This window comes from Poromitra crassiceps (genome assembly GCF_964638095.1).
Source record: "Poromitra crassiceps genome assembly, chromosome: 3".
NCBI lineage: Eukaryota > Metazoa > Chordata > Actinopteri > Beryciformes > Melamphaidae > Poromitra > Poromitra crassiceps.
The window spans coordinates 28,962,092-28,976,469 of NC_139625.1; the positions used below are offsets into that span (position 1 = coordinate 28,962,092).

The window sequence follows — 14,378 nt, forward strand, 5'->3', positions numbered from 1 at the left end:
TGCTTGCCTGGGTAAATAAAGGTTAAATAAAAAATAAAAAAATTAGTTATATTAATGGTTAATAGAACTAATAATTAATAATTAACCTCATATTAAACGTTTAGTAGGCCCCTCTAACATCTGATTATTAAATGGAAATCATTTGAATGACTCTACAATTCTGACTGTTTTCAATTGGAAAAAGTCATCAGTTTTACCAAGATGGGCCTATGAAGTTATTTGGAATATTGATTTGATCATTTTGGAAATAAATTGTAATCCTCAATCTTTCCAAGTACCCCCTGCAAGCTGCTCAAGTGCTCTGGGTACACGGCCTGGTTGGGAGTCACTGCGACATGTTGATGCCTGTTTCCTGCAGTGTGCTGTAGTTCAGATAAAGCACAATGTTGTCCGTCAGGTCAGTCCGGCTGTGTTTGTCCAGGCAGTTGGTTTGCTCTTATCTAATCAGACTCTGGCTGTTATCTCCATAATCAGGCTCTAATCAGCCCGCTCTGTCCAGACAACAAGGGGCCAACATGGGGCAAAGAGGACCCCAAGGCCTCCCCGCTGTCCCCACCATAAATGTGTAATTTGTAGATGGGACGTGCCCCTTCAAGTTGGTCGGAGTTAAGTGGTAGTGGTGTAGCTGGAGGTTTGATTTCTGGCTCTCAGATGCACTACCAGCAGTCAAAAGTTTGGACACCATTGAATGTAGTGTTTCATTATCTTTAAGCCATTTTGTTCTAAACACTTGTGCAAAATGCTTGGATTTTTTGGGGACAAGTGTAATAGTGAAGTTGATGCCTTATGTATGAATTTCTTTCCAAAGCCTTTGCCTTTCCACCAGGGGCTGATTTTAAACAATCAATTTTGGGGTCACTGCAGAACTCTTTTCATCGTTTTGATCATCTTAACGATTATTCTAACATGTGAAACTGTGTTGAAACTTGACTGGTATTGTATCTGTTTTCTTTTCAACGTATAGCTTTGTTAGTCTAGCACCTGGTTTGCATAGTGGATGTGCAGACGCTTCTCTCTACTATGGTATTGTATCTGGACCATGTCTGTTCTGCGAATTCTCATTCATACATTTTCATGAATACAATTTTTTTCATCATGTTCTGTTTCTCTGGACTCCAGGGTCTGGAGGAATGTTGGGACATTTAAACAATCATGAGGATGGAGGTTGGCGGCTGTACTTTCTGTTTATTTTGATGCTACATGCCCTGAGTTTACAAAGCCATTCAGTCCCTGCAGGCCTGGACTCAGGCCTGCCCTTATCTCCTCTCTGCTCCCTCCCCTGGCAGGCACAGATGGCGGGCCCATTCCTATGCAAACTGGAGATTTAGCGGTGATTGTCCTGATGACCGCCATTGTCTTACAGTAATGCCCCCCTCTCACCATGTGAAAGGGCTGCTAAGTAAGCTTATTTACATGTATTAATTAAGGCTGATAATGAGCCCAGCAGGAGAGGGCATTTTAATGCATTCCTCTGGCATTGTGTAAACTCTGCGGAGCACCGTCGGTTTGGAGCCTCACCCATTCAGATGGCCTACAGATAGAGATGAGGAGACACGCGAGCGGACAAAGACTAAACACACACAAAACCAAGCCAGCATATGCATGCAAGTCTCCCCACCCCCACGGACACACACACACACACACACACACACACACACACACACAGGAAGAGTGTGAATGATGTGGTTGTGGGGGGTTAACAGCATTCAAAGATGACCCTTCATATAAAGGTGCTAATGAGAGATTAGTTAGTTCAAATTACACTGCTTAGTAAAAAAAATAACCAAGAGAGCAACAAAGTAGAAATAATACATTTTATAGTATAAGTAAAAATCATAAAAACACATGACAACAATTTAAGTATAACAAAAATCACTGAAGTGGATCATTTTTCATTGAAAATAAGAGCTTCACCCACAAGGTGTACAGAAACAATGATGCACAATCGATGTAAGAACAATTACATTTCATTTCATCATTTAAAATACTTCTGAAAAACAACAACAGTATCAACTAAATGTGAAACAGTATTTAGAAACAAACTGGTCTGGAATGGTTTTAATCATCTTTGCTCATTGTTGCTGTGTAAATGCTTACATGCTTGTTGCCAACTCATCCCACAACGCAGCTAAGCCAGGGAACCATGTTACAACAGCCACAACCTCAGCGCATTCACATCAAAGAGTATTTGTATAAGAGCATGTTTTCTCTTCTCCTCCTCGGGCTTCAAACAGTGAGCTGTGGCGGTTGTTCTTATTACTTCTTTGGCTTAAAATCCGACTACAGGGACCCGGGCCTCACAGCTCAAACCTAACACACATGGCAAATAAAGACAAGCTGGGGGGAAAAATTAGAGGGGGGGGGGCAAGACCCCCTCCCCACCCCACCTTTAATTGTACCTGAAGGGAAATCCCTTTAAATAGATGTTGGCAGAGGCAGCGAGCTGGCAGGCAGATCAAACAGTAACCAAGCAGAAGCCCTATAAATACATCACATTCACTTGCCTCACTTCAAAAACGCCTCCTCCTCGCCACTCCTGCTGCAAACCCACAGACCTGCTGCGTACGCTACGTTCCTGCGGCACAACGTCACCATCACGAGGGGAACGCAACTCGGGTCTTAACGCAGCGGCCACGCGCGCGCACGCGTGTGTGTGTTATCCCAACCGCAGCCCGACTGAAATAGGAACGGCCGGCCCCCCATTTTGGGCCTCACATCACACCGTAGCCGTTTCGGGAGGTTTGGCTTTCCTCAAATACACCTCGGATGTCCCGTCGGGCACCAGATGGCTGAAGCTGCTTCTGAAAGAGGCCAGGAGGCGACCTGCACACCAGGAAGAATACAGGACGAGAGAACACACACACACACACACACACACACAAAGTTAAAAACACAAATTTAAAAACACTAATACAGCAATTTGCTCTGACTTGATCTCCTTGATGCATTTGAATGTTAAAACTTCCGTCGGGGGATTAAAGGGGAATATCTTCACTCAGCACTCAACAAGAGAACATAGCAGACACACCCCCCCCCCCCCCCCACACACACACACACAACACCACACCCCCCCCCCCCCCACACCCCACACACACAGCCTTTCAGCAATGAGAGGAAGAGTGAGGGAGGAAACGTCAGCACTAGCTTAAGGTGTCAGGAATCCTCTACCGCACATTTTGTTCGGTCTGTTTTTCAATAGTTGTGACAGAGCGGTTTTCAAACTTGATCTCGGGGCACTGATATCTCTTAACAGGTCTGTGCCTGTAACTTATATTTGCTTATCATAGAAAATTGACACAAGAGCTATTTTCTGTGAGTATTTCTTTTTAACTAGTGCAACATGTACAGTAGTCCACATTATGTGGCAGGAGCTGGAAAGACAAGACTACAGCAGCATCTTATAAAATAACGAGAATCCCTGTGTAATTGGGCATGAGGGACGTGAAAAAAGTCTCATGGGGATTAGCAACAGCAGGGAAGAATTTGCGGAAACGGGAATTTGCAGAATTCTTTGCTAAATCCTAAATCCATTCCACTGACCCGTCCAGGTCTTGTGTCCGGTGAGGCTGAAGCTGGTGCACTGCGAGTGGGAGTTGCAGATGAGCGCGGCCTCTCGGGCGCTGTGCACCGACAGCACGCAGCCCCGGTGGCTGTAGGACGGCCAGCATCGGTACTCCACGTCCCCGGACGTCCCCATGCCTCGCATCAGCGTGTAGTCTAACCACGGACAAGGAGACAAGAAGAAGATACAGTTCAGTATGCAAGGCTGCTGGAAGACTTTGAAGCGCTTCCTGGAGATGAGGTGAAACTTTAACAATCCCTGTGGGGGGGGGGGAACTTGAGTCAATGCTGCCGCCAAACAATAGAATACAGATAAGAATACAACAAAGAGAATATATTGAAGTGAAGATGCTGCATCAGGCTAAAACTGAGCTCCTGCTAGCATGAAAGCGTTCTTACTATGGTTATGACAGATTGAAAGGTAAAAGGCATATAAGGCACATATATATCGGTCCATCTATAAAGAAGTGAAAAGAAGAAAAAAGGTACTATAGGAGTGCATATGAAGGTCAGAAACACAGAAACAATACCAGACTTGGCTCTCCTCTCACAAAATGCTGCCCGACAATCTTTGAACTACACCTTCCTCCCAACATTTTCTGCTACATTCGTCATTATAATCCTTTCAGTCAGACGGCTTGAGACTCTGGCCTTAACTCATCTGCTGCACATTAGCACGAGTCATGAGAGAATCATACACACACATGCCGGCACACACACACACACACACACACACACACACACACACACACACACACACACACACACACACACACACACACACACACACACACACACACACACACACACACACACACACACACACACACACACACACACACACACACACACACACACACACACACACACACACACACACACACACACACACACACACACACACACACACACACACACACAAAGCAGGACAAAAGCCCAGTCAGTGAGTCAGTATTGAGGAGGCAGCCTGTTACAAACTCCGTATCTGTTAAGCGTCCTAATGGAATGAACAGCCTGGTATGTGTGTGTGTGTGCGCGCGCGTGTTCGTGCGTGTGTGGATGGAAGGGGGTATTGTTAAGAGGAAAGAGACATGAGTATCTGTCTTCTGGAAACAAGCAGCAGAGTGTTTAGACGATCGCTCTCGGGGGAGAAAATGAGGCCCGCTGGTTGGAGCTGCAGGGCGGCAGGCTTCAGCTGTCGAGGAGACGGCTTTGTGTGAAAAACAATCCCGCTCTCCAAATTAATATATATCACAAAATGGATTTGACTTTGGAATGCATACATTGAGCAGAGTCCGTGTCCTTGGCCTGCAGAGTTGACTTTTAACAGAAGTCAAACTTTTTCAATTCACACAAATAAAGCTCTAATACCTATCTGCACGTTCTCTGGCTCTGGACCACTTGTTTTTCCCTTCATGAAATAACCGAGGATGTCGGCTGCGGAAAAGTTACAGACGTAATACCAGTCAAACTCCATCTGTCAACAATTTCAAATAAAGACTTGAGACCTTTCTAATGAACACAAACACACTCTCTCCCTCCTTCTCCCTTTCTTTTTTAGAACACACCCGCACGCACGCACGCACACGCACACACACACAGATTACCGGTATGTTTTTTTGTTGTTGTTTTTTTGCATCAGGACTATTATAATGTTTTTCCCCTGTACATGCCTCTGACTGTTTTTCTCTTGAGGAGAGACGTCTTAATGAGCCCTATTTCAACACACTGGCAGACATTTGTATTTTGCTCTCTTCTTTCTGTGTTTTATCATTTAAATGTGCAGTTAATTATACTAAAGCATGGAGAGAGAGGATATCTGTTTTGGACAAGTAAACACAATCTCTTTGCAATGTAAGCCCAGATAGCAGTGATAAAAATAGATAACCCTCAGAGAGAGAGAGAGAGAGAGAGAGAGAAAGAGGAAGGGGGTGGTTTAAACTAAAGCCACATTATGGTGAAACTGAAATAATAAAAATGCATTTTTGCACGACTTTGTCACGTAGCAGAGGCTCGACTCATCGCACCTCCTTGTTAAAACATTCCCTCACTCTCGGTCTGATTCAATTCACAAAGCACTGCTATACAAACAGTCCGGCATCTGGGGGGATGGAAAATCTCACGGCAGGAACCGGGCCAGTCATTCTGTTATTAATATTTCATAGAGCTGAGAGGAATGAGGGGCTGGGGGGGGGAGGGGGGTGCTGGCAGAGGAGAGGCGAGTCGAAGAGAACAGTAATGGACTTTCACTGCTTTAGATGAGCGGAAAGTGGAAAAAAAGGGTTTATTAAAAGCAATTCATCTCGAATACGACTAACCTGAACAGCAAGAGAAGCGAAATAGAATGGATATTGTTATTTAATTACACACTTTTTTTCTTTTTTCTAGCGGGTCAAGCTGTGTGCCCCGGTCATTGCTCCACCTCCTCTGCCGATCTAGGGAGAGCCATAGACGAGCACATGCTTCCTCCAACACACGTGCCGGCCAGCCGCTTCTTTTCACCTGACAGTGAGGAGTTTCACCGGCAGGACATAGCGTGTGGGAGGATCACGCTATTCACCCCAGTTCCCCAGTTAATGCAGCAACAAGGACACATACCACACCGGCTTCCCGCCCGCAGACACGGCAAATTGCGTCTGCAGGAACGTCTGACCAAGCCGGAAGTGCCACTGCCGGGAACTGAAGCCTGGTCTCCTCCCCCGCAGTGGTAGGTGAGTGCTTTTACCTCTACACTACCCAGACGCCCCAGTTATCCACTATTTCTGACTGAGGAATAACCAAACCCAGCACTGTATTTTTATTTTTTAAGAGTCTGTGCTTTCTGGGCATAACAGTACACTATCTTTTGACCAAACCCAGTACTGTATTTTTACTAAGAGTCTGTGCTTTCTGGGCATAACACTATCTTTTGACCAAACCCAGTACTGTATTTTACTAAGAGTCTGCTTTCTGGGCATAACACTATCTTTTTGACCAAACCCAACACTGTATTTTTACTAAGAGTCTGTGCTTTCTGGGCATAACATTATCTTTTGACCAAACCCAGTACTGTATTTTTACTAAGAGTCTGTGCTTTCTGGGCATAACACTATCTTTTGACCAAACCCAGTCTGTATTTTTACTAAGAGTCTGTGCTTTCTGGGCATAACGCTATCTTTTGACCAAACCCAGTCTGTATTTTTACTAAGAGTCTGTGCTTTCTGGGCATAACATTATCTTTTGACCAAACCCAGTCTGTATTTTTACTAAGAGTCTGTGCTTTCTGGGCATAACACTATCTTTTGACCAAACCCAGTACTGTATTTTACTAAGAGTCCGTACTTTCTGGGAATAACACTATCTTTTGACCAAACCCAGTGTGTATTTCTACTAAGAGTCTGTGCTTTCTGGGCATAACACTATCTTTTTGACCAAACCCAGTCTGTATTTTTACTAAGAGTCTGTGCTTTCTGGGCATAACACTATCTTTTGACCAAACCCAGTCTGTATTTTACTAAGAGTCCGTACTTTCTGGGCATAACACTATCTTTTGACCAAACCCAGTCTGTATTTCTACTAAGACTCTGTGCTTTCTGGGCATAACATTATCTTTTGACCAAACCCAGTCTGTATTTTTACTAAGAGTGTGCTTTCTGGGCATAACACTATATTTTGACCAAACCCAGTACTGTATTTTTACTAAGAGTCTGTGCTTTCTGGGCATAATACTATCTTTTGACCAAACCCAGTCTGTATTTTACTAAGAGTCTGTGCTTTCTGGGCATAACATTATCTTTTGACCAAACCCAGTGTGTATTTCTACTAAGAGTCTGTGCTTTCTGGGCATAACACTATCTTTTGACCAAACCCAGTACTGTATTTTTACTAAGAGTCCGTACTTTCTGTGCATAACACTATCTTTTTGACCAAACCCAGTACTGTTTTTTTACTAAGAGCCCGTACTTTCTGTGCATAACACTATCTTTTTGACCAAACCCAGTACTGTATTTTTAGTAAGAGTCCGTACTTTCTGTGCATAACACTATCTTTTTACCAAACCCAGTCTGTATTTTTACTACGAGTCTGTACTTTATGTGCATAACACTATCTTTTTGACCAAACTCAGTGTATATTTTTACTAAGAGTCCGTACTTTCTGGGCATAACACTATCTTTTTGACCAAACCCAGTACTGTATTTTTACTAAGAGTCCGTACTTTCTGGGCCGGAGTCACGGAGGGTTAATCTGCGCTCGTTGGGTTCGTCCTCTCCTTCCAGCTGCCTAATAAACCTGTCAAAACAGACCGAAAGGGCGAAAGATCTCCCATTTCTTTTCTGTGAAGAAACCAAATGAAAGCAGTGTGTGTGTGTAGGCTGTCGACGTTCCCCAGGACAAGAGAAGGAGAGTGTTCTCAGCTGCCCCTCCGCCCCCCCCTTCAAGAAAGAGAAGAAAAGGTCTCACTCCGCTTTTATAAAGAGAAGCCTTCATCCCAGCGGCGCTTACCTCTGATTATTGATGGAGGCAGGTTGTCCAGGTGCAGGCCAGACTTGTAGAGGAGGAGGACGCGTTCAAAGGCCTCCAGCGTCTGATTGATGTCAGCTCTCAACTCGCCTGGACACACACACACGCACATGAAATCAGTAATGCATTAAATCTGGTACGGGCCCATTTAACCACAAACAGCATCAAACCCAACCAATGTGGATGATTTGTTTTGTAACGCTATGCATTCCAGCGTATCTGTCCTTCCCGGGCTCTCTTCTCCGAGTCTCTTTCATGTGTGATCTTAGCAGAGAGATAACAATGGCTATTCATTACATTGTACGAATACATTGCTGTATGTCATGCGGCATCTCGTAGCGCTCGCTTCATGAAGCATTAGATAGACAGAGGCGCGTCGTTACACCACTGCAATAATGGGATGATTTGCTTTGTAATGTGGAATAGTTAAGCCCTGTCGTGTCGGGACGTCTCACCTGTGGAGTTCATGATGTGGTCTACCAGGTGTGTGAGGCCGGGCGGGGCCTGGTGCGGCAGCAGGTAGGTGAAGAAATACCTGGGGCCAGGGAAAAACAACTCATTCAGACAGACAGAGAGACAAGCCCCATCACATAGTGCCCGCAGAACATGACTTGTCTCACTCCGCTGTTAAAGCAAACAGTCCATAAACCTGTCAAAAGTCTGAAAGTGCCTTTAAAATAGAAGGGAAAAGATTTCCCGTTTTCCCCCACTGAAACTACCAATTCATTCATCAATCATACTGAATCCATCAAACCATCAATCTCCAGCTTTACGAATATAACACTTTAGGTGTCAAGCCGGACGTATAATCAAGCAATTATCCATGTATCCACCGATCCATCCATCCGTCAAACGTCCATCATCTGGCAAAGCCGTCACTTTTTCCTTTACCTGTAGGCATTGTAAATATTCCGCTTCTCGTTCAGCCCCTCACAGACTCCGCGTGCCGAGCAGGGCAGGGTGAAGTTTCTGTGGGGGAACTGCAGTGTGCAGTCTGCGTCTGCCCGGCAGGCCGGCTCCTCCATGCTGGCGTCGTCAAGGTCCGTTAGCTTCAGCTCGCCCGACACCGTGACAAACTGCCGCGGCTGGAAGTCCAACAGCGCCACGGAGCCCAGGGGGGAGCGCGACAGGAAGTGGAGCAGCCTGGCCAGGTCCAGACACACCTGGAGCCAGATCACACATCACGAACACCCGTGTCAGAATACTGAGAATTATTCATTCAAGACCAGTTTGGCTGATGTATTGCACGGCACAACTGAGTAAAGCGGTAACATATTGCCGGGTGAAAACCTTGTAAATCTATTTTTAAATTGAAGAATTACATGGTTCCTCTATGGGTTGAAAAGTTATCCAACCCTTGGTCTTATTAAACCCTTTCAAAAGCCATTGGATATACCGAAAAATGCGTGGTTGTCAAGCTAAAAACAAGGCTGTTTTTTGTAGTTTCTTAGCTCCTAGTTTTTTTGTTTTGACCAAAACAGCTTTAGTTTCCTACTTCATAAACAAGTAAATTAAAAAGCAATAAGGGAAGCATGCTGTGTGATGTGGAATGTAATTAAGTTTCATGATATAGTTAAATAAAGGCAAATATAAAAACCTCCATTCTTCCAAAAACAATGTGTTGTGTTGTACCAGTCACAATGGTAAGCCATTTTCTGACTCGGTTTTTGCAGCATTCTTTATAACCCAGAGTCAAATAGAAGAAAAAAACAGAAGACCACTGTTCCAGATGAGCAACCAGAAACAAAATAAAGGCATTAGCTGTGCACTGACAGGGCATGAAATGATCCGGTCACACTACAAACATAGTTGGAGTATTAGGTAATGCTCAGAGTCTCTCCAACGTCACTCGGTTGGGATCGAAGCACTGTAAAAACAGGGGTGGGTGAAACCAAACACCCTCGGATTACTGTAGCCTGCGCAGATGCAGCGTAGCGGCAAGGGGCCGAGCGGCTTGGAAAGGGATGTTATGAACAGCTATTTGGATGATGTGGCAAAATAAGCTCTGCACATTTCAAAATGATACTTGCAGACTGCCGTTACATTTTCTTTCTACTCCTCTAACAAACACGTACGTATGCAGCTGCTGCCAGTTTTTGACGCCATCAATCCCTCGCTGACATTCTCTCTCTCTCAGACTCTATACGCTCACTTGGATCCCTGGAGTGTAAATCAGGACTGTCCCACCACCCACTGTTGACTCCCACTGGGGGCATACCTGTGATGGGGGTTGGGCTAAGCTGTGTGTGTGCACGAGTGTGTGTGTGTGTGTGTGTGTGTGTGTGTGTGTGTGTGTGTGTGTGTGTGTGTGTGTTAAGGATGGATGGGTCGACATTCCTAGCCTGCAGTGGATTAACTCCGCGACCCATCTCCATTCCAACCACCCTCTGATCAAATACGCTGAGAGACAGATGTCAGACTTCGGGGAGTTTCAAATGTCCTCTGTCCTCATCTTAACTTAAAACCAGTGTCATCTCTTCTGTGTGTGTGGGAGAGACTGACAGCCTGGGAGAGAAGACAGACCATGCATATCGACAGCTGAGAGAGAGTAGCAGCTCAGGTCCTCACCCTGAAGCGGTCCTCCCAGGGGCTTTGGAGCAGCTGGATCATCTGGAGAGGATTCCCCTGCTCCAGGATGACCGTCACTCTGCCTCCCCCTCCTCCATCGCCCATACAGTGACCTCTGAGCTGTGGAGGGGGTCGAGAAAAGGCCGACAAATCAATAATTCAATTCAACCGTTAAAATGCCTTTCAGTGGAATCATATTGTGACAACATGGTGCTGTCGATAACGTGCACATTTGATTTAAAAACGAACAAAATGAGGTGTATTATATTGGGGTATATAAGAAATATTTGAATGAATTTGATTTGAAATCACAACTAGCATTTCCATTCAGTTCAACGGGGGTGATCATTCATTTCACTATTTGAAATGCGATTTTGCACATGAGAGCCATATCATAACATCTTAGTATTAGATTATGGTGGTGTTGATGTTAATAATATCGCCATGTCCTAATGGTGCTTGTGAGGTTGTAACAGCAGAGGATTTGATGATGACAACAGGCATATCAGTTGATTCAGGGTGGGAGAAGTCAGTAGAGCAATTATCTGTAGCTTAACTCAAAGGCCTAAAAGAAGCAACAGGCTAACTCAAAGTTATCCGTGTAGGAAGGACATGATGTTCTGCCAAGCCAGCTTGTTGCAGCTGAGACTTGTAAAATCACATAGAGTGAATATGCTCCGTACACTTCTGCAATCAACCAAGTAAGCAGTCGCACACACCATATATGGGCTGACGGTTGAGAGAAACAAACCTGCCCTTTCAGTTCAAAGTATCTGTCTAAATTGGGCTGTAATGGATTGATTGAATAAGGGCTGGGGGCTTCAGATGCTACAGGGATAGTAGTCAGGACAGAGGCACATTGTCTCCTCTGCCAAGCCAGACCCCAAGGTCACATGAGGTTCAATGAGTTTGATTTAATTACATGGGGAGGTCCTGCACAGGGGGCTTTTCATGCAGTTTTCATGCATATAAGGATTACATACAGGCCTCAATACAAAATCACCGTGATATTACTACAATAGCGTTGTCATTGTTATCTGGTTACATGGGAGTGAGTTTAGTTTATTTTAATTTCCTATGCACAACATCTCACACATGCAGTCTGTATATTGCAGTGATATTTCTATGGTATCAAAACTTCAAAAATGACTATAAATAAAATGACTACTGTTTTACACAAGGCAGAGAGAGAGAGAGAGAGAGAGAGAGAGAGAGAGAGAGAGAGAGAGAGAGAGAGAGAGAGAGAGAGAGAGAGAGAACATTTTACTTTACCCGTATGACGTTTGGATGCTGCAGCCTCTGCAACAGGACAATCTCTTTCTTCAGCTTGTAAGAGACGAGCTGGTGGCAGCCGTGGGGGTCTTTAAAATCGGCCACACACTTCTCCATGTCCGTCCCCTGGTCGTTGACGAGCTTTAACGCCACGGGCTGATCTCCGGGTAAAATCACTTTCAGGACCAGCTTGGTGTATCCAGATCCCAGAACGTCCACCGCCCGCACGTCCACCAAAGACTCGCAGCCCATTTCATCCATATGCGCCTTTCTGGAGCCATCTACAATCTCGTTCCACAAACTGTAATCCACGTTTGATGTCACTGACTGGTATAGTTCGGAAGAATATGTTGATTCCAGGGACAGTCCTTTTTCTTTATCATGAGACAAAAGTAATGGAATAATCTCTTTGCGCCTTTCGTTGACTTGGTAAATCAACGCCCTGTGGAGCGATGCGAACTCCTCCTCATCACCACCACCACCACCGACAGTTGCATTGGGAAAGTGTGCGAGTTTAGCTCCAAACTGCTGCACGCTGCTTATCAAAAGTGACACCAAAACAGAAATAACCACGAAAGCCAGAAGAGCGGCCGCGCGTAAAGAGTTGCCCATCACAGGCATTTGGGTTTTTCTGGCTCGGCGACGCGTGGAAATACGCACGGACGCGGGCAGAAACGTGCCACCGTTCACTCCATGTGAAAGCACACTTTCTGCAGAAGTGAGATCCGCTGCTCCTTGTTCAGTAGGGAACTCCCTCTAGAGGTGTGTCCTGTCCGCTCGTAACTTTACACCCCCCCCCCCCCCCCCAACAACCCCGCAGAGCAGCCCGACCTCATGTTGTTGCCCAATCCTCATGTTAACGCACTTTCCAACGTCGACTTCACAACAGCAATTATCACGCCGCTTAGTATATATACGTGTAACTCTAGCCTGCATTGAATCACCCGAAAATGTATTCAACACACACGCACGCAACGCGCGCACGCACGCACGCACGCACACACGCACGCACGCACGCACGCACGCACGCACACACACACACACACACGCACGCACACACACACACACACACACACACACACACACACACACACACACACACACACACACACACACACACACACACACACACACACACACACACACACACACACAGGATTCATAGTGGGTGGAAAGAAAAATCACAATAAATTCAGAATGTTTTAGAGATACATTTTAAAATCTACAAAAAGCAACACAGTCTCACAGACAATTGTAAAGATGTGTCCATATGGACAAATTACCCCCCCCCCCAACACAGCCTACTATGTGCTGAAAAATGCAATTCAATTTGAAATTGTGTAATCTAGTGTAAAATGAACGGGCAAAAAAGAAAAGAAAAAAGAAAAGAAAAAGGGCTAGTACGGACCTACCGATAGGAGGAAAATGTATTTTTATTATATTTCGAGTCACCTACATGTAGAATAGGCTACATTTTTGTATATTATGAAGCGTGTCATAAACATAATCTAGGTTTAGCATATGTGAAATCACCTATTTTTTTGCAGAGAGAGAAAGAGTCCTGAGACTGACCCCCAATTCTCCCCAACCTCAGGACAGCCCTCATATCTGGCCCAACCAAATTATCACAAATAAAAAAGAAAACTATATTACCTATTGGAAAAATACCACAAAAACCCAAAGTAAATTTGATTGCTATTTGGCCCTAAATCGAGAGTAGGCTACATGGTGGCAGATTACCAACCTAAAACTGAGGAAGACATTGAGCAGGTACAGACTCAGTGATCATAGCCTGGTAATAGAAACAGGTCAACACAGACAGACCTGGCTGCCCAGAGTGGACAGGCTGTGTTCATTCTGCTCCCAAGGAGAGGTGGAGATGGACCTGTTACACTTTTTTTGTTTTTTACTTTTGTAATTACTAAGTGTTGCTATATGCTTTGTCAATGTAGGATGCACCATATCATGTCAATAAAGCCCTTTTGAACTGAATTGAATTGAAATTGAGAGACAGAGAGAGAGAGAGAGAGAGAGAGGGAGCTATTTGCATCTAGTGCTGCTGTCTCCAACCAAAGAAGGACTACAACAGCACCATGACCATCTACACAAATTTTCCCAGACCTGGGCCTTGACAGTGAATCTAACCAAGACAAAAAATATGATATTCCAAAAAGGACCCAGCCTCCAGCATCACAAATATAAATTCTATCTAGATACGATTACCCTAGAACACACAAAAAACTAACCTACCTCGTCCTGCTGTTAAACACTGGCAGCTCATAATCCCGATCATGTCTGAGTGGGCGGGTGGTGGCACTTCACGTTCACTAGTTTATTAATTAATGAATCGTTCGGGCAATCGCTTATATCAACGAATTAAACGAGCAAACTCACGGTTTCCTCAAGTGCCGCAAGTTTGAATTGTTTGGTAGAGCTAGGGATCCCAACGCGCTTCAGCTATCCAGGCAGGCAGGTCC

General features: G+C 44.9%; 1 protein-coding gene across 1 annotated transcript; it reads right to left on the bottom strand.

The window, feature by feature from the left end:
* Nucleotides 1-1,800: 1,800 nt before the first annotated feature.
* pkdccb (protein kinase domain containing, cytoplasmic b) lies at nt 1,801-12,588 on the bottom strand. The gene is made up of 7 exons (XM_083632435.1): nt 11,902-12,588; nt 10,630-10,749; nt 8,953-9,224; nt 8,517-8,596; nt 8,044-8,151; nt 3,541-3,717; nt 1,801-2,823 (listed from the first exon to the last, which is right to left on the bottom strand). The coding sequence occupies exons 1-7, from the start codon at nt 12,520-12,522 to the stop codon at nt 2,717-2,719; spliced, it is 1,485 nt and encodes a 494-aa protein (XP_083488561.1). The 5' UTR covers nt 12,523-12,588; the 3' UTR covers nt 1,801-2,716.
* Nucleotides 12,589-14,378: the final 1,790 nt, after the last annotated feature.